The sequence below is a fragment of the Megascapheus bottae genome, chromosome 2 (assembly GCF_031878675.1).
Source record: "Megascapheus bottae isolate mThoBot1 chromosome 2, mThoBot2.hap1, whole genome shotgun sequence".
In the NCBI taxonomy this organism is placed as follows: Eukaryota; Metazoa; Chordata; class Mammalia; order Rodentia; family Geomyidae; genus Megascapheus; species Megascapheus bottae.
Genome location: NC_143510.1, coordinates 24,070,030 through 24,087,283, shown reverse-complemented (window position 1 = coordinate 24,087,283; position 17,254 = coordinate 24,070,030). Strand labels below are relative to the sequence as shown.

At 42.5% G+C, this 17,254-nt stretch overlaps 2 protein-coding genes across 3 annotated transcripts; one reads left to right on the top strand and one right to left on the bottom strand.

The window, feature by feature from the left end:
* Nucleotides 1-1,558: 1,558 nt before the first annotated feature.
* Nucleotides 1,559-3,777, bottom strand: Rpl15 (ribosomal protein L15). Its single transcript, XM_090322210.1, has 4 exons — nucleotides 3,679-3,777; nucleotides 2,795-2,976; nucleotides 2,441-2,577; nucleotides 1,559-1,917 (listed from the first exon to the last, which is right to left on the bottom strand). Exons 2-4 carry the CDS (start codon nucleotides 2,964-2,966, stop codon nucleotides 1,612-1,614), a joined length of 615 nt encoding a protein of 204 aa, XP_090178336.1. The 5' UTR covers nucleotides 2,967-2,976; nucleotides 3,679-3,777; the 3' UTR covers nucleotides 1,559-1,611.
* A 42-nt stretch (nucleotides 3,778-3,819) lies between these two features.
* Nkiras1 (NFKB inhibitor interacting Ras like 1) lies at nucleotides 3,820-16,112 on the top strand. Of its 2 annotated transcripts, XM_090322225.1 has the most exons (4): nucleotides 3,820-4,057; nucleotides 9,787-9,897; nucleotides 13,122-13,363; nucleotides 14,874-16,112. In XM_090322225.1, the coding sequence occupies exons 2-4, from the start codon at nucleotides 9,804-9,806 to the stop codon at nucleotides 15,114-15,116; spliced, it is 579 nt and encodes a 192-aa protein (XP_090178351.1). In that variant the 5' UTR covers nucleotides 3,820-4,057; nucleotides 9,787-9,803; the 3' UTR covers nucleotides 15,117-16,112. The 2 variants fall into 2 exon arrangements, with proteins under 2 accessions (XP_090178351.1, XP_090178357.1); XM_090322231.1 differs by lacking the exons at nucleotides 3,820-4,057; nucleotides 9,787-9,897 and adding an exon at nucleotides 11,894-11,983.
* The last annotated feature ends 1,142 nt before the right edge of the window (nucleotides 16,113-17,254 follow it).

Sequence of the window (17,254 nt, the reverse complement as noted above, 5' to 3'; positions counted from 1 at the left end):
CAAAGCCAGACTTAGGAGGCTTGCTGTTGCTCACTCTTCTAATAAATTACCCAACCCAGAAGCCACAGCTCAAGTGTTGAGTGCTAGCCTTGAGCATAACAATCTCAGGAACAACAGGCACTGAGTTCAAGCCCCAGACCTGGCAACAGTAACACTGCAGGCAGTAAGACTGCCCCAACCCTCCCCCCTTTTTGTCATGCTGGCAGAATGCTTCTTTCCACCCCAAATATCTGAATAGTTGAACAGTTTCTAACTCATGTCCTAACAAAAGAACAAGAGGAATCTTAATTACCCCTTATTTCTTTTGCTGGGTTAGTTTTAAAGCACATTAGGACTAGATAACAAAAGATAACATAAATTCCACTTGTTCAATACACATTTATTCCTTTAGTCAAACAACCTCTATATACAGAAAGTCTCAGCTTGCCATGAGTATTTCCTGGAAATCATCAGGCCCTTTTAAAACCCGAGATAGATCAATTCAGAGAAGACACCAATTAGATTTGGATATTGAACCATCACTGACAAGAAACCCAGAATTTCTAATAAAGGAAAATTCTTCCTGAACTTACTTCATACCCAAACATCCGCTGGGAAACAGCATAGTATACTAGAAGACAGGATACAAATAAAAATACAATTTATTATCAAGCTCAACGGATGACCTAATCTTGTGGAATGCAAGAATTTTGAGGGTAATTTGAGCAAGGATGAGAAATGTAAAGCTAGATTGGAAACCAAATATAAATACTGTCTTCTGAGTAGCCTTAATAACAGATGAGTTATTCCAAGATAGTTTTACTAGATCAAGTAAAGCCTAAGCCCCTTCCCCCACTGTCAGACTTTAAATGTAGATTGAAACTTCATTTTTAAGCTCACACTCAAAATGTCAGTGCTAGTTTACCCCACCCCTTCTACTGCTAAGCTTACAAACCATAAGGTAAATTTCTACTCACCCATCAGCTTCAAAGTACCTGTACCATCTTAGATGGCTTTAGAGTCATCATGAATTTGATATGGGGACTTGGGGAAATTCTACTCAAGCTAGATTTTCTTAAAGGAACCCATAATAGGTTAATCCAATTCTGAAAATGTCATTCGGAAAGCTTTCTGAAACAGCAATTCCATGACTGTTTAACATGGGCTGGCTCTAGTGATTTCTACACAATTCTGGCATGTTCTCACTCCTCCAAAATTCAGAGCCAAATCCAATCTTGTTTGTACTTGTCCAACTCCCCAAACCCTAGCCACTTTAACCAACACCTTCCCCATACAGCTGCAGGTTCCAGCACATGCACCAGACAAATCTACAGGGCTAGCCTCAGTGATCCTCTTTTCAAGAATTTATTTCACACTTATTAGACCACACTGCAACTTTTAAATATTGACATAGCTCCCTAACAAGATAAAGCAGAGACAGAAAGTTTTATATTAATAGAAACAAAACACACCATCACTTTAGATTTCAAACATTATTGCACTTCCATAACTTGACAAAGCAGTCATGAAATAATCTGCAGACTAGTTCTAACAGACAAATAACACCTCTAAGCAGACATGACTGTCCTAAATTGTTTATTAGGTATGAATTGTACAAACACTTTTTTATTCTTAGCGGTAACGGTGGAGCTGGAGGGTATTGCGCCTTCTCCATGCTGCTCTGCGAGAACCACCAATAGTGTGGTGGAACTTGTGGCCCTTCCCAAGGCCACGGCTCTTGCGGCCTGCAGATGTCAGCCCACGCATCTCTCTGTGCTTGTGGACTGGTTTGGTGATCCACTGGGTGTCGGGGTTTCTTCTGATGGCCTTATGGAACGGATCAATGAGGATAACCTCAAAGAATTTGTATGTAGAATCTTCACCAACCCAGTAAGAATTCAGGACTCTCAGAGCTCCACAGTGACGCCCAGCTCGCTCCTAAAATGTGGGGGAAAGCCCAAGATCAGCCTCCTGCTTGGCTTACTGCAGCAAATTAAGACCCTGTTAAGCACCCTACCCATTAAACTGTACCCCTTAGCCCCAACACTTTTGATCACAACTGAAGCCAACAAAACCTTCTGCCCAGGTCTTAACAAAACTTTTACCTTGTAGAAGGTAACAGTAAAATTTACTTTGTTATTGCCCACAACAGAGAACAGCTGAATTTACCAACCCCTAAATCCTCCTAATGAAGGAGCACACTGGCTAAGTAGGTACATGCAATGTTTGAAAATCGTGTTAAAATCAAGTTTTAATGTCCTTTAAAAGCTTAGGCTTCTCCAAGTCTATTAACCCCCAAATACCTCTTCAGTGTATTATCAACTCAGATTAGTAGACAACGATTGACAGCAACTAATTTAAGATAAATGCCACTCAGGCTTCCCCAAGGTTCAGACAAGGTGCTCCGTCTTCACTAACCACCACTGATAGGTTGGTTCTACAGCCAGTCAAAACCATTTACCTCAGCAACAGACTGAAGACTACGCGCAAACTTGAGCTGGTTAACTCCATGATGGACAGGCTTGCCATAAGTTGCACCCTTAGGTACAGGACGTTTGCGGCCACCGCGGCGCACACGAATCCTGTATATGACATAACCTACAGATTAAAAAAAGATAAAGGTTAGGAGACGCATTGAAAGTTCTTTACATTGGTTACACTGTGAAGAAATGTCCTAAGCTCAAACCTGAGACATGCTGTTGGCACGTCTCACAGTAGTGCGTGTGTAACTTAGTAATTTAATTACAAAGCACTAGGAAGAGACAAGGAAGACAAGGGAGCAGAACATCCGGGGACCCCCACAGAAACCACACACCTTGCTTGGCCTTGTATCCCAGGCGGCGTGCCTTATCTGGCCGGGTGGGGCGGGGCGCCCGGTGCAGCGCCGAGAGCTGGCGGTACTGCCAACAGCGGACTCTCAGAAGAAAGCGCATCACATCGGACTGCTTCTTCCTCCATAGCTCCTGGATGTACTTGTAGGCACCCATCTTGGCTTACCTAGGAGATAAAAGGCGAGCATTCAATTATAGCAATGGCGGGGATAAAGGCAGGCATTAAAACACGGGAATCACCTGCAGAGTCGCCCGTCCATCTTGATTTCCACCACCCACAAGGAAACGGCTGCGAATGAAAATGGCTGTGCACCGACTGCAGGAGACAGCGCGGGACCCAGCGCCCAGCTCAGATCCCCGGAAACCGCGGAAAGCCACCTCTGCGACCCCGGCACGGAGCAGCCCGGGGAAGCGCTCTGCGGACGTGCAGACGGGTGATGGGAGCCGGATTTGCGCACCGAGGGGTTGGGTGGTGGCGGCCAGCGGCGTGTCACCGAGATGTCGCCGCCACCATTGGAGGTGCTGATGATGCCACCGCCGTGGCGGAGATTCAGCTCTCCAGAACGCACTTACCCCACCCAACCAGGCGGCCTCACGTTAGGTCGCTTCAGCCCAAACCTCCCATCCCTCGGCCCCCGGGCCTGCTTCAGGCTTCGGGCCCAGCACCAATGCCCGCCGCCATCACGTCTTTCCCCAACCAGCTCCCGGACCATGCCTCTCCACACTGTTGCCGTCCCCCCTTCTGACCCGACTCCCGCCACACGGGACGCAGAAAGAGCTATCAGAACATAGGGTCTTCAGGCACGGATGGCTGAGAAGAAGGAAGATTAACGACGGATAGATTAGCGAGGAGATCGGTTCTTCCTACCTGATGGCTGCCACCAGACGGAAAGGAAGAGACCTTTCTCCCACAATTCCTTTTGGGCCCCTCCTCTTCTTTCCGGTGGAACGCTGCGGCCGCCCAACGCCTCATGGGACTTGTAGTTCCCGAGGCGAGTCCGGAGGGGCGGAGCTAAATCGGGATTGGGCACAGCCTCCGGTTGTCCCGCCCCCTGCACTGCAGGATTGAGTTTGTGGGAGCCCGGCAGGCAGAGGGTGGTCAACGTTAATGGTGATCCCCGCCTTCAGCCCCGCTGGTGATTCCCGGCAGTTTCCCTTCACTCCGCTGCCCAGCGGAGGCGGGCTGTAAAGCTTCGTCCGCGGAGCTCGGTGCAGCCACTGCCGCTGCTTTGTAGGTTGCTGGAGCGGTAGGTTTGTTTCTGGACCCACGGAGCTGGCGGGCGCCCCAGTCCGGGCAGGACGCTTCCCCGGCCCCCCGGGAAGGCGTCTGTGGAGAGGGGCGTAGGGGGGCGGACGGGAGGGAGGGAGGGGGCCCGGGCCCCGGGGGTGGGAAGGAGGAGGGGGCTGTACCTTCCTAAGAGGCGCAGAGGCGTTGGGTGTCCGCAGCTGGGCACCTTCCATCCCCGGGCTTGTCCTATGCGTGGACTTCATTTGCCAACGTCAGAACCGCAGTTTTTCAGAAAAGCGAAATACTGATTTGCCAAGCAGGAGCGAACTGAACGTATCGGGAAGAAATGCGGAGGGAAATGCTGGCGTTTTGCATTGCGGTGTTTACCTGAGAAGTCGTTGGCTGCTTCCCCCTCTTCTATCTCTGATATATCTATATCTCTATATAATATTTATATATATTATATTTTGTGGTTTTTAATTCCCTCCCAATTTCTAACGCTTACGTCTGACCAATGCTTGAAAATCATATTTACACAGGAAATCAGTGCCTTACCATCTTTTAAAATTAAAAGAAGAAAATATGAAAGGAAAAAAAACCCACAGCTTTTCCATCGTAAGAGTCTTAACATGCTTTTCGACCAACAAATATTTATAACATGCCTAATTTGCCCCCAGGCACTGACCCAGCACTGTTAGGAGTGCAGCAGCAAATAAGGTAGAAATTCTAGCCTTCTTGGAAGCAAACGTTAAACAGTAGGTAGGTATTGTTTGTGTTAAGCGACAAAAGCTAAGGATAGGTTGAAGGGGTAAGGGATGTTGAGGTGAAGGTTTGCATCATCAGCGTTCCCCCAACCCCCCCCCCCTCAAGCCAAGTGACTGCCTTGGCTTTCAGTGCTCCTTCATGCCAGTGTGCCTCCCAGCCTGGTTAGGCAGAGACACCCCTCCGGCTCTGGTTGGGTTTTGACAGGACTGAAGGAAGGTTGGAGGTTGCTGCTTGCTGCTTCCCGATTCCCAATTCACCACCATCCTGCTTACCCTTTGAGTATACCTGATGTAGATTGCACTTTGGGTGGGATGTTCAGGGTAAATTTTCCTAAGGAGTTTTAACATTTAAGTGTGGACTTCAGGCCCTGCAGTAATAGCTAAGAAGGCCTTGGGGTCAATTCTCAGCAGCAATGAAACCCCCAAATCTTTGGACTCTGAACTGATCTGACAGAAGAAAAAGACAAAACAGCAGCAAGCAGAGAGACTGTAATCAACTATAAGAGAAAGAAAGGATGAATGACCTCAAAGAGGAGAGGACTTTAGATTTCAAATTGAAAAGCCACTGGATGACTCTGAGCATCTGGCCTACAATTTACAAAGCTGCTTTGAGGCAAAAAGGAGAAAAAAATGGAAGCAGGCTGTATTGATTCCCTATTGTCACTGTAACAAATCCCCGAAAATTTCCTGGCTCAACACAGCATACATTATCGACTTGTAGTTTGTAGATCAGAAATTTCAGTAGGTTAAAATCAAGATCTTAATTTATTCACAGCTGTAAAATACCCTGTGTGGTAAAATAAGTTTCTCACAGTTTAAGAGAATTAGGATAGAGACATCTTAGGAGGAAGAGATGAAGCCACTTGAATTGTGTCAGTGCATCTAGATACATTTCAAAGGTTTGCTGGTGGATTGGATAATGAGGTGTAAGAGAAATAAGCTGAGGATGATTGACTACCAAGTGTGATGGCTTTGTTGGGGATGGGGTTGAAGGTGATGCAGCAATGTGAATAATCACTCTAACTTATTAATTAGCTTTTCAGTTTTCTTAGCAGTTTATCAGAAGTTGTATTTGTTTCTAATTGGTTTCAAGATTCCTAAGGATAGGCAGCATTTCTGATTTGGCCCTTTAGTTTGTTCCTAATGTTTAGTAAATGCCTACTAATGAATAAAAAAAAAGGCTAGTAAGCTAGAATTTAACATTTTACAACATGGCATGTTTCCAAAAACCCTATGTGTATCTACACAAAATGGTTTTTTTTTTTTTTGCATTTTTTATTGTAATTAGTAAAAGGGTTACATGATATTTGCCAGATAGAAGATGCATTAATTCACATACATTGATACCCTTTCACATGTCTTGGTACCCATTTCCCTCCTCCCCCCACACCCCCCACCCGTCTTGGTTTTCCCCCCTTCCCTATCAAATTTCAAATAACCAAATACAAATAAATTCAATATATCAGATAACAAAGTGAGATACTATAACAATATGAGATAACCAAGGGACAGCAAAGGAGATGAGAGACAACATAGTACATTAAGGACAACAATACAAAATGTTTATATGTGGTGAAACAGTACTAAATACCACAGTGTAGTACATTATTATGTAATGTAACATAGCATTACATAATATCTATGCAACACACATATTGTAGAAGTTCTACTCATCTGATATTTATTTTTATTTTTAACTTGCCTTTTTGGCAACACTGATGCTTGAAAGTAGGACTTAGATCTTGCTAGGCAGGTGCTCCACCACTTGAGATATGCCCTCAGCTTTCTTTTGGCTTTAATTATTTAACAGGTAAGATTCTTTGATTTTTCACCTAGCTAACTAACAACATTAATCATTAGTCCATCTGATCTCTGCCTAAGTAGTTGGGATTACAAACAGGTCCTTTGATGTTAACAATGTTTCCGTATTTTTCTAGTTGCATAAAAATTTGTATTTTAGGGTTGGAAGTTTGGCCTAGTGGTAAAGTGCTTCCCTAGCATGCACAAAGACCTAGGTTTGATTCCCTGGTACCCCATACATAGAAAAAGAGAAAAAACAGGAAGTGGTGCTGTGGCTCAAGCAGTAGAGTGCCAGCCTTGAGAAAGCCTAAGGACAGTGCTCAGCCCCAGGACTGGCAAAAAAAATGTATTTTGGGGCTGGGAGTGTAGCCTAGTGGCAGCATATTCGCCTAGCATGCATGAAGCCCTGGGTTCGATTCCTCAGTATGCACAGAAAAAGCCAGGAGTGGCACTGTGGTTCAGGAGGTAGAGTACTAGCCTTGAGCAAAAGAAGCTCAGGGACAATGCCCAGGCCCTGAAATCAAGCCCCAGGACTGGCAAAAAAGGCAAAAAGAACAAGTTCCTTACGCAGAAGAACAGAAACCAGGAAGTTTGGGGGAGCTATTTTTATTTCTAATGGCTCTTCAAGTGGTTGAGAAGGCTTTGTGTTCTCCACAGAAGTGGACAAAACTGTATGTGTATTCTGTAGCAACATATTGAAAAGCCTGGAAGTCAAAGCAGATACACATTTAAGACTGCATTGGATCTTGCCTACTAAGCATGTTTTCTTAGTTATTTATGAGGTTTAGTAGTTCTCAGATTGAATTTTGTTGTCCAGAAGTTTCTTAACAGTAGGGACTATAAGAAGTAGCTTTAGGTAATGATGGTCATATTAACCTTGCTGTTTATGCATGTTCTGGATAAGCAGTTTTCACTATCAGAACTTCACAGTGTTGTGAGAAAACTAGGTTAGGTCATCCATTTACTCTGAAGTCTTTCCAAACTCTTCAAACTAGATTTAAGTAATGGGGTATAGCCACTCCAGCATGTTTGTATCCTTCATTGCCAGTATGTGGAGGAAAATGATGTACATTCATTGTGCTTATGAAATTTAATCATGCTTTAAAACAATGTTCTAGAACTCACCATTCAGTAAATCACATATATTCCCATGTAGACAAATATATGTATTTGGTGGGGGAGAGGGCTTGAACTCTGGCCTGGGCACTGTCCTTGAGTTCCTTTTATGCTCATGGCTAACATTCTATCCCTTAAGCTACCATACCATTCTAGCCTTTTCTGTGATTAATTGGAGATAAGAATCTTGTGTATGTTCCTGCTGGGGCTGGCTTTGAACCTTGATCCTCAGATCTCAGCCTCTTGAGTAGCTAGGTTTACAGGCATAAGCAACTAGCACCTGGCCCAAATCCTATTTCTGTAGTTGTTCTGACTCAAGGAATAAGATGAGCTGTCCCTGTAGCCAGGGTTACTTAGTGATGCTTCACTTGGAGGTAAGCAGAGAACTGGGAGGAAGGAAGAGGTAGTAGAAAATGGTCAAAAGCAGTGAAGACATTGGAAGTTGTTCTTTCTCCAGGAGTAGGACTTGAACTGAGTATCTGATGATTTCACTTCTTGGCTGATGCTTTATTACCAGAATCATGCCTTCTAACCCCATTGGAATATTTTTATTGTATTTTGTTGTAGTTAATGAGGCCCCACTTTTTTTCCTGCTCTATCTCTGACAGCTTTCCTTCTGAAAACCAAACACTTCAAGGAAACTTGAAGAAAGCACCATTGAATTTTGCTCTTCTCAGATAATTTGGGAAGGTTAGAGACATGAATTTCCCTTTTTTCAGTTCGAAGTATCTCAGTCATCTTTTGGGGGTAGAGGGAGGACAATCCTAGGGCTTGAGCTCAGGGCCTGGGTATTATCCCTGAGCTCTTTTGCTCCCTACCACTTGAGGCAGTGTCACCTCCAGCTTTTTCTGTTTATGTGGTCATGAGGAATCAAACCCAGAGCTTCATGCATGCTAGGCAAGCACTCTGCCACTAAGCCACATTCCCAGCCCCTCAGTCATTGTTCTGTTATCTATTCTTCCTGAAAATGAGCAATGTCTAAGAGCTCACAGGACTACCAAATCCAGTCTTTCATTCCCTTGGGAAGAGTAATGGAGTTGTTAATAGCATTAATGTTTCTATTAAAAAGTCAGATCCAACCCAGATGTCAGCCATTCTAATGACTCATGCCTATAATCCTAGCTGCTCGGGAGGCTTAGATCTCAGGATCCAGATTGAAAGCCAGCCTCTGCAGGAAATTCTGTGAGATTCTTTTCTCCAGTTACTTAGTAAAAGGCCAGAAATGTGGAACTATATGTAGCTCAAGTGGCAGTGCCCTAGATTTGAGTGAAAAAGCTAAAGGACAGTGCCTAGGCTCTGAATTCAAGCTCCAGTACCAGCAACATACACACACACACACACAAATCTGTGTTCTTTACTCCCAATGTCTTATTAAACATCTTACCTTAATGCTTCCTCAAGGTTTTCCTTAAGAGAATAAGAATAGGTGACTTTGTATATGTGTATGAAAATTGTCTTCACCTTTGCAAGTTAATGTATGCTAATATGATTTTTTTCCACTTAAATGTTTATTTTTTTCAGGGAAGTATTTCCAGGTAGGCAGTCTCTTTCATGATTAGTCAAGATTCAGTTAGGTTCTTCTCCCCTCCCCCACACCTCCTCCCTAATACTGAGGTGCTGACACTGAGGCTCGAACTTAGTTCCTCTCACTTTTTTTTGTGTGTGCCAGTCCTGAGGCTTGAACTCAGGGTCTGACGGCTGTCCCTGAGCCTCTTTGTGCTCAAAGCTAGTACTCCACCAATTGAGCCACAGCACCACTTCTGGCTTTTTCTGTTTATATGGTACTGAAGAATAGAACCCAGTGCTTCATGCATGCTAGACAAGCACTCTATCTTTTAAGCCACATTCCCAGCCTGGGCACAAAAGTCTGTGAGACTCTTTGTTTCCAATTAACCAGCAAAAAACTGGAAGTGGAATTGTGGCTCAAGAGGTAGAGTGCTAGCCTTGAGCTGAAGAGCTCAGGGACAGTGCCCAGGCCAAGACTTCAAGCCCCACAACTGAAAGAAAAGAAAAAGAGGAAAGGTTGCTTTCAGCAGTGTTGAGTTTGAGTCTTTTATTCTCTTCACAGTGATAATTTGAGAGAAGATGGGAAAGGGCTGCAAGGTTGTGGTTTGTGGATTGCTGTCTGTGGGGAAGACAGCGATTCTGGAGCAGCTCCTTTATGGAAATCACACCATAGGTAAGGTTATTTTCCTTGAGTTTCTTTCAATTCTGGTTTTGTTGGTACAAAAAATGAGTGTGAGAATGAACGTAGGCACAAGGAAACATTTCTTTGTAATCAAAACCTCATAAGTTTGTATAATAGAATGGCCTCTAATTTTTTTCACCTTGAATATGTTGTTTTTATTGATCCATTTATACCTTGAAAGCTGAAAAAGATGGTATACTTACAAGAAAGCCTAAATGATAACAGAATGTCACAGACTCTCATACATATCATCAAGTTCATGAGTAATTTCCTTATCAAATATGCAAAGTTAGGCTTATCAGATGATTTCTCAGGATGAAATCTATATATCATTAGATCATTATTCCTCTTCACTTAATATTTATGGAGGTTTTAGTACTTGTGGACATTTCTTATGTGTGCATGCACATGTGTCAGGACTGGGGCTTGAACTTAGGGCTCCTCAGTCCTGCTCATTTTATTTTTCTGCTCACTGTTGGCATCTGCCACTTGAGCCTCATCTCCAGTTCTGGGTTTTTGTTGTTGTTGGTTGCGGGACTTGAACTCAGGGCTTCAGTGCCGTCCTGAGCTCTTTTTACTCAAGGTTAGCACTCTCCTAGTTTGAGCCACAGCTCCTCTTCTGGTTTTCTGGTGAGTTCATTGGAGAGTCTCATGGACTTTCCTTGCCTGGGCTATCTTTTGAACTTCCATCCTCAGATCTCAGCCTCCTGAGTAGCTAGGATTACAGGTATGAGCCACCAGTGCTCATAGGTTATCAGGATAGTTCAGTGTTTAGGAGAAACTACAACCAAAGTTTCAAAAAAGTATAATGTCATATGTATGATATATTATGTCTACTATATACAACATATATGGTATACATGTTATATATTATATAGTGTATTGTAATGTGTATATACTATAAATGTATAATATAGCATATATGTATATATTATATACATGTGTATATGTATGTGTGATGTTAATCATAGAATTTTATCTCTGTATGTACCTCATTTAAAACACAATTCTTTTGGAAGTGGACCTGTGGCTCAAACTGGTAGAACTGAAGAGCTCAGGGACACTGTTCAGGCCCAGAGTTCAAGCCACAACAACAACAAAAAAATTTTTCAGTTTTGGGGATTGAGCCTTCCGAAGGCTCAATCTATCTACAGGTTATCTAGTCAATTGCTCTTCTACGTGAATCATGGCCCTGGCTCTTAAAATATGAAACTTAAACTGGTTATAGGAGCCATGCCATATGTTTCTGCTGTATTCATTAAAAATTAGAATATTTTCCTCTTATTCTTTCTTTGATCAACAGAGCATTATTGAATATTTGCTCTGATTCTTTTCTAGCTGGGTGTTGTAACCTACACCTGTAATCTCAGTACTTAGGAAGCTGAGGACAAAAGACTAAGGTTCAAGGCTAGTTTTGGCTATAATAATAAGACTGTCTCAAAAAAACAAAAATGAATCCCCATTCCCAAAGAATAGTTTTTTTTCACTCAAAGAGTTTACAGACCTGTCAGAGACAAACCCTGCACAAATGGAACAAATAAGTAAACAACATTTTTTTTTAAAGCTCCCAGACAAGAAGAGAACTGAAAGAGGAATGTTATGAGATCATTCATTCATAAGATATTGTATTAAGAGCTTTCAGTGTATGTGAATCTGTTCTCAAAACTACAAAGATAGAAATCCATCTGAGCTCCCAAGATATTTATACTCCCATGGGAGGGGATAGTTATGAAAAGATTAAATAGTAAAACACCATATTAACTGTACAGAGCCCAGTAAGGACAGAAAGAGAAGTGGGACATCATTAGCAGCATCTTCCCAGGGTAAGCATTTTTCCAGGTGCTTGCTGTGTTGTGGCAGTAGCTCAGGTGAAGACAGCAGGCCCATGGCATCCCTGGAGGCAGTGCTGAAGCCAAGTTCAAGTTGTATAGTGGCAATTTGTATTAACTTTCTCACTTTTTTGTGGTTGTTCAAGAACTCTGCAGACTGCCCAGTGGACTGCAATAAAGGGAGGAAGCAAGATGGAGGGAAGAGAACTATGAGTAGTTTGAGAGGGACTTTCACATGAAATTGCCTGGTGGGTACTTGGGAATTGAAGGCCTCTTGCTCCAGCTTGGACTTGACATGTGCAGTTTTGAGTTTTGGGGTTCTACAGAAAAGAGCAGAGTTCTTGTTCTTGCTTAATGGAGAAACAAAGGAGACTATTATTTTTAATTTTTAGATTTATTTTTGCTAGTCTTAGGGCTTGAACTCGGGGCTTGGGAACTGTACTTGAACTGCTTTTGCTCAAGGATAGCACTCTACCACTTGAATCACAGTGCCCCTTCTGGCTTTTTCTGGTCATATGATACTGAAGAATCAAACCCAAGGCTTCATCATGCTAGGCAAGCACTACCTGCTAAATCACATCCCTAGTCCAGCTATTTTATTATTGAAGTTACTTTTGGGGAGGAAGGGTCGATTGTGGGGCTTGAACTTGGATTGGGCACTATCTCAGAGCTCTTTTTGCTCAAAGCTAGCACTCTGTCACTTTGAGCTACAGCACCACGTACGGTTTTTTGGTAGTTTCTTGGACATAGAGTTGCAAGGACTTTCCTTCCTAGGCTGACTTTTGAATGGCGATTCTCAGAACTGTGTTTTGAATAACTAGGATCACTTGAGATTACAAGCCACTCTTTTTTTTTTTTTTTTTTGTGGGTCATGGGGCTTGAACTCTGGGCCTGGGCACTGTCCCTGAGCTCTTCAGCTCAAGGCTACTGCTCTATCCCTTGAGCCATGGCCCCACTTCCCATTTTCTAGTGGTTAACTGGAGATGAGAGTCTAATGTTCTTTATTGTGCTGCTTACAAGCCACTCTTGAAGCTACTTTTGATATCAGCCTTTAGCTGTTCAATGTAGGTATTGTTGCTTAATTTTTGAACTTGTTAAAAAAAGTGGTAATTCTCACTGCCATTTTTTTTTTTTTTTTTTTTTTTTTAATGAGCCAAGGGCTAGGCTAAGCTCTACGACTCATCTACATACCTAACCCTGGAAGAACTGTTTTTAGAAAGCACTTTGTTAATTAACTATGAGCAGACATCTTCCATTTTCAAGTAGAAAAGACTGGCTGTATATATGACAGATAGGAATGCTAAAGAGCTAGTGTCTGAAGGACAAGCGATAATGGGCTATTGGCCAGCTCATCCAAAAGGAGTCAATTGTTTTTTTAAATCTGAGGGATGGAAGACTGTGAGACGATGGAGGATGTCTACATGGCTTCGGTGGAGACAGATCGGGGTGTAAAGGAGCAGCTGCATCTGTATGATACCAGAGGCCTGCAGGACGGGGTGGAGCTGCCAAAGCATTACTTCTCCTTTGCCGATGGCTTTGTCCTGGTGTATAGTGTGAATAACCTTGAGTCCTTCCAAAGAGTAGAGCTTCTGAAGAAAGAAATTGACAAGTTCAAGGACAAAAAAGAGGTAAGCGGCTATGAGAACATTGTCATGTGGACAGTGGAGGTAGTTTGCACACTTAAAACTCGTAAACGGTGCTCTCCACATCTGTAATGTCATCTTAGTCCCGTGCATACAGGTCCTACTGGGTTCTCTCCAGACCACCACCGACTTGTAAGTTTTACCATGTCCAAGTTGGATTTTGATGGTTTCATTTTATGTTGAGGCCACTGTTTCAGCAGGTGTTTTAAAATCTCCTTGGATAAACAAGATTCTTGGTAAGCACCAAGGTCCTCCGGTACCTTGGAATGGGAACACAGCTGCTCTGTACATGCTGTGTGACAGGGCAGTGCCCAGCACATACCACTCCTCAAGCATGCTTAACCGTTTATAGTTACTAGAGGAACTATCTATGCTATTCAGGGGAACGAATCATTTTGGGACGTTTCTTTATATAAATATAAGCAAATAACCATCTTTTTTTTTTCCCCTTAAAAAGGGCTACCCTTTCTTTCAAAGGTATCATATACTACCTTTTTTTTTTTTTTTTTTGCCAGTCCTGGGGCTTGGACTCGGGGCTGGGCACTGTCCTTGGATTTTTCTAAGTCTAGCACTCTACCACTTGAGCCACAGCACCACTTCCAGCTTTTTCTGTGTATATGGTATCAAGAAATTGAATTCAGGGCTTCATGCATGCTAGGCAAGCACTCTACCACTAGGCCATGCTCCTGGCACCCCTGGTAGGTTGTTTTTTTTTTTTATACCAGGACCTAGATTCCTTTTTTTCTGATTATGTGATTTTTTACTGTAGATACAGATTTATATCATGTTCATCTAGCTTCAAATTGATGGATACTTGGGGCAATCTGTTATTTTGTAGGGTGTAATCATAAAATCAGTCATAAATGGGGTTTTTGGGTTGAATGGTAGATGTATTGCTAAATTACCTTCCACAGGATTATATGAAATTGTCTGTTTATCTGGTCTTGACCAAGAGTGGTTTTATGAAAACTCTGCAGAAGCATCTTCTTCGACAAGTCCTCTGTTTCTTTTCTGGCCACATGAAAATCAGGTCACCGTAGGTGTTGTGCTGAGCAGTAAGCATACCAAGTTGGAATGGGTGCTTGACGTATACTTGGTGTATTTCCTATTGGCCAGTAATTCACCAGAGGAGCTTTTATCTGCCAGATATCTATAAGGATTGGCAATGACTTGTGAAACTTAAGATTTTAGGGACACAGAACTCAGCTCTTACGTTGTCTTACTTTATTTTGAATTACTGTATCGCAAATCTCCCAAATACCCATCAGAGCCAAACTGCTATCACTATCTTGAACCGCTATCCTAGACATCATTTTCCACTCATGAGTTAAGTGACATTCCCTGCTAATTTAAAACTTGATAGTTAGCAACTGGCAGTTGGCTAAGGGAAAGGAGTGAGGTGAAACCTTCCTATTATCCCAGTCACATTTGAAAAATCATATTAATGAAGCCAGTTGTTCTATAGAGTGTAATCTTTCAACCTGTTTTCTTTCAGGTAGCCATTGTGGTATTAGGAAACAAACTCGACCTTTCTGAGCAGAGGCAAGTGGATGCTGAAGTGGCACAGCAGTGGGCAAAAAGTGAGAAAGTGAGACTTTGGGAGGTAACTGTGACAGACAGGAAAACTCTGATTGAGCCATTCACTTTATTAGCCAGTAAGCTCTCCCAGCCCCAGAGCAAATCCAGCTTCCCTCTGCCTGGGAGGAAAAACAAAGGGAATTCTAACTCGGAGAACTAAAATCAAACTCCACAACTGCTTGTGAATGGTGATCCCCATTAATGTGTATAAACATGGTACATAAGATTAATTCGTAAAATAGGCCTTTCTACCTTTGATCCCTAAGGACCAAAGGAAGTAATTTAATAATGCACTTTATGTTGTAATTAAAATACTGGTCTAAGTTTATTCTTGCCTGATATGAAATCTTTTTTTTTTTTTTTTGCCAGTCCTAGGGCTTGAACTCAGAGCCTGAACTCAGGGCCTGAACACTTATCCTTGAGCTTTCTCAAGGCTAGAGCTCTACCACTTGAGCCACAGCACCACGTCTGGCTTTTTTTATGCATGTGGTACCGAGGAATCGAATCCAAGTCTTAGTGCATGCTAGGCAAGCACTCTATCACTAGGCCAAACTTCCGGTCCTGATATGAAATATTTTCATTCTTGTTCAAAGCCTTTCTTTTTTTTCTGCCTATGTTGCACTTGTCAAATAAGTTTGGAAAGCATCCAGATAGCCCCAGGTAAGTCCCATCCTGTGCAGAACTTATGCCCATTGTATGTAGCTGTATGCATGTGAGCCAGCCAATATTCAGGGTTATAAAACTCGATATTTTTAACACATGCAAATTGGAACAATGACACTACCAAATTTGGATAAGCTAGTTTCTTACCTTACTGATAATTTTGCTGTGTATAACAAAAGTCAAGTTTTAGCTCTGGTCATGTTTAATAAGAAAAAAAGTAATAGGTGTGGCAGTTTGTGCAGGCTTCAGCCTTGCCTTATTCCTTCATTGGCAAGTCAGATACCAGAGGGTCTTTCCTCTTTTGAAAATGGCTACGCTCCCATACCTATAGTTACATGCTACCCAGGTTACCCTGTACTGGGGTTTGTACTAAGGGCCTCAGGCTCTCACTTGGCTTCTCCTTCAAAACTGGAGTTATTCCATTTGAACCACACTTCTACTTCTGGATTTTTTGTCAGTTATTTGGAGAGCAGAGGCTCATTGACTTCTCTGTTTGGGCTGGCTTTGAACTATGATCCTCAGACCTCAGCCAGCTAGATTATAGGCTGTGATCCACCAGTGATCAGCTTGTACTATGGTTTTATGAAGATTCTGTCAAGATGTGAACAGTGAGATTCATTGTACTCAGTGGTTTAATAGCTTTACAAGTTAAGTAGGAGCCAGGCACAATAATCCAAGTGTGTGACCCAAGTACCAAGAGGCCAAGGCAGGAGAATGTGTGGTTTAAGACCAGCCTTTGCTATGTTGTGAAATCTAATTTTTAAAAAACGAAGTAGGAAGCTGTTTGGTTACAGCTGTGAGTCAAGGTATTAAGCATTAAACTTTGAATTAAACAAATCTGGAAAAAAAAAAACACCCAGCCATTTTTGAAGAGTAATGTTACAATTGACTTGTAACATTATTGTAACATCTTAAATAAATTTGTGTGTGTATATTTATGTGTGTGGGGGGGGGGTGGTACAGGGGTTTGAACTGAGGGCCTAATATTAGCTAGGCAGGCCCTATGTATTGCAAGAAGGCACACCTCCAGCTTAGATGGAACACTTGGCTGATTCAGTGAGTTCAAGCCAAGAATTACTACACATAAAAGACAATAAAATTGCTGCTACTGTTTTAAAGTCTTTTATGTTTCTCACTACAAGTACATTATGTAGGCCAAAAGCTACCAGATACTGAGTCATCTGATTTTTTTCCTATATTTTACCTAGATCCCCGCAGTTTGTTTTTTTCACTACTTGTTAATACCCACATGTTACCAGGTTCTTTAAAATAGTACAATGATGGTTATATGCACTTCGGTGCGCTTCTCTAAAGAAAATGGACAGAACAACTGCCCTGAGAGGGTTCTCCAACTTATCTGTGGGAACTCATTTCTTAAGTGCTTCTACCACAGAATCTGCAAATTGGAAAATCCTTTTAAGATGCAGGAAGGTGATTAGACCACAAAGTTGTCACTCTCATGCATTCGTTTAGTGTCCCAAGGGGCTGTTTTGCCCTTACCAACCAGTGAGCTGGAGGCTTGTTGCTGCAGTACAGAACTTGCCTTGCAAGCAGGAGGATCTGGGTTTTAACCCCGTACCATCAAAAAAAGAGACATAGGCAGAAGGCAGACTCTCACCATACACTGAAGCTGCA

Coding starts and splice junctions, on each gene's coding strand:
- Nkiras1 (XM_090322225.1), top strand. CDS start 9,804: ATGGGAAAGGGCTGCAAGGTTGTGGTTTGTGGATTGCTGTCTGTGGGG. Junction 9,898..13,121: donor TTATGGAAATCACACCATAG/GTAAGGTTATTT, acceptor TTTAAATCTGAG/GGATGGAAGACTGTGAGACG. Junction 13,364..14,873: donor AGTTCAAGGACAAAAAAGAG/GTAAGCGGCTAT, acceptor GTTTTCTTTCAG/GTAGCCATTGTGGTATTAGG.
- Rpl15 (XM_090322210.1), bottom strand. CDS start 2,966: ATGGGTGCCTACAAGTACATCCAGGAGCTATGGAGGAAGAAGCAGTCC. Junction 2,578..2,794: donor GGGATACAAGGCCAAGCAAG/GTGTGTGGTTTC, acceptor TTTAATCTGTAG/GTTATGTCATATACAGGATT. Junction 1,918..2,440: donor GTCTTCAGTCTGTTGCTGAG/GTAAATGGTTTT, acceptor CCCACATTTTAG/GAGCGAGCTGGGCGTCACTG.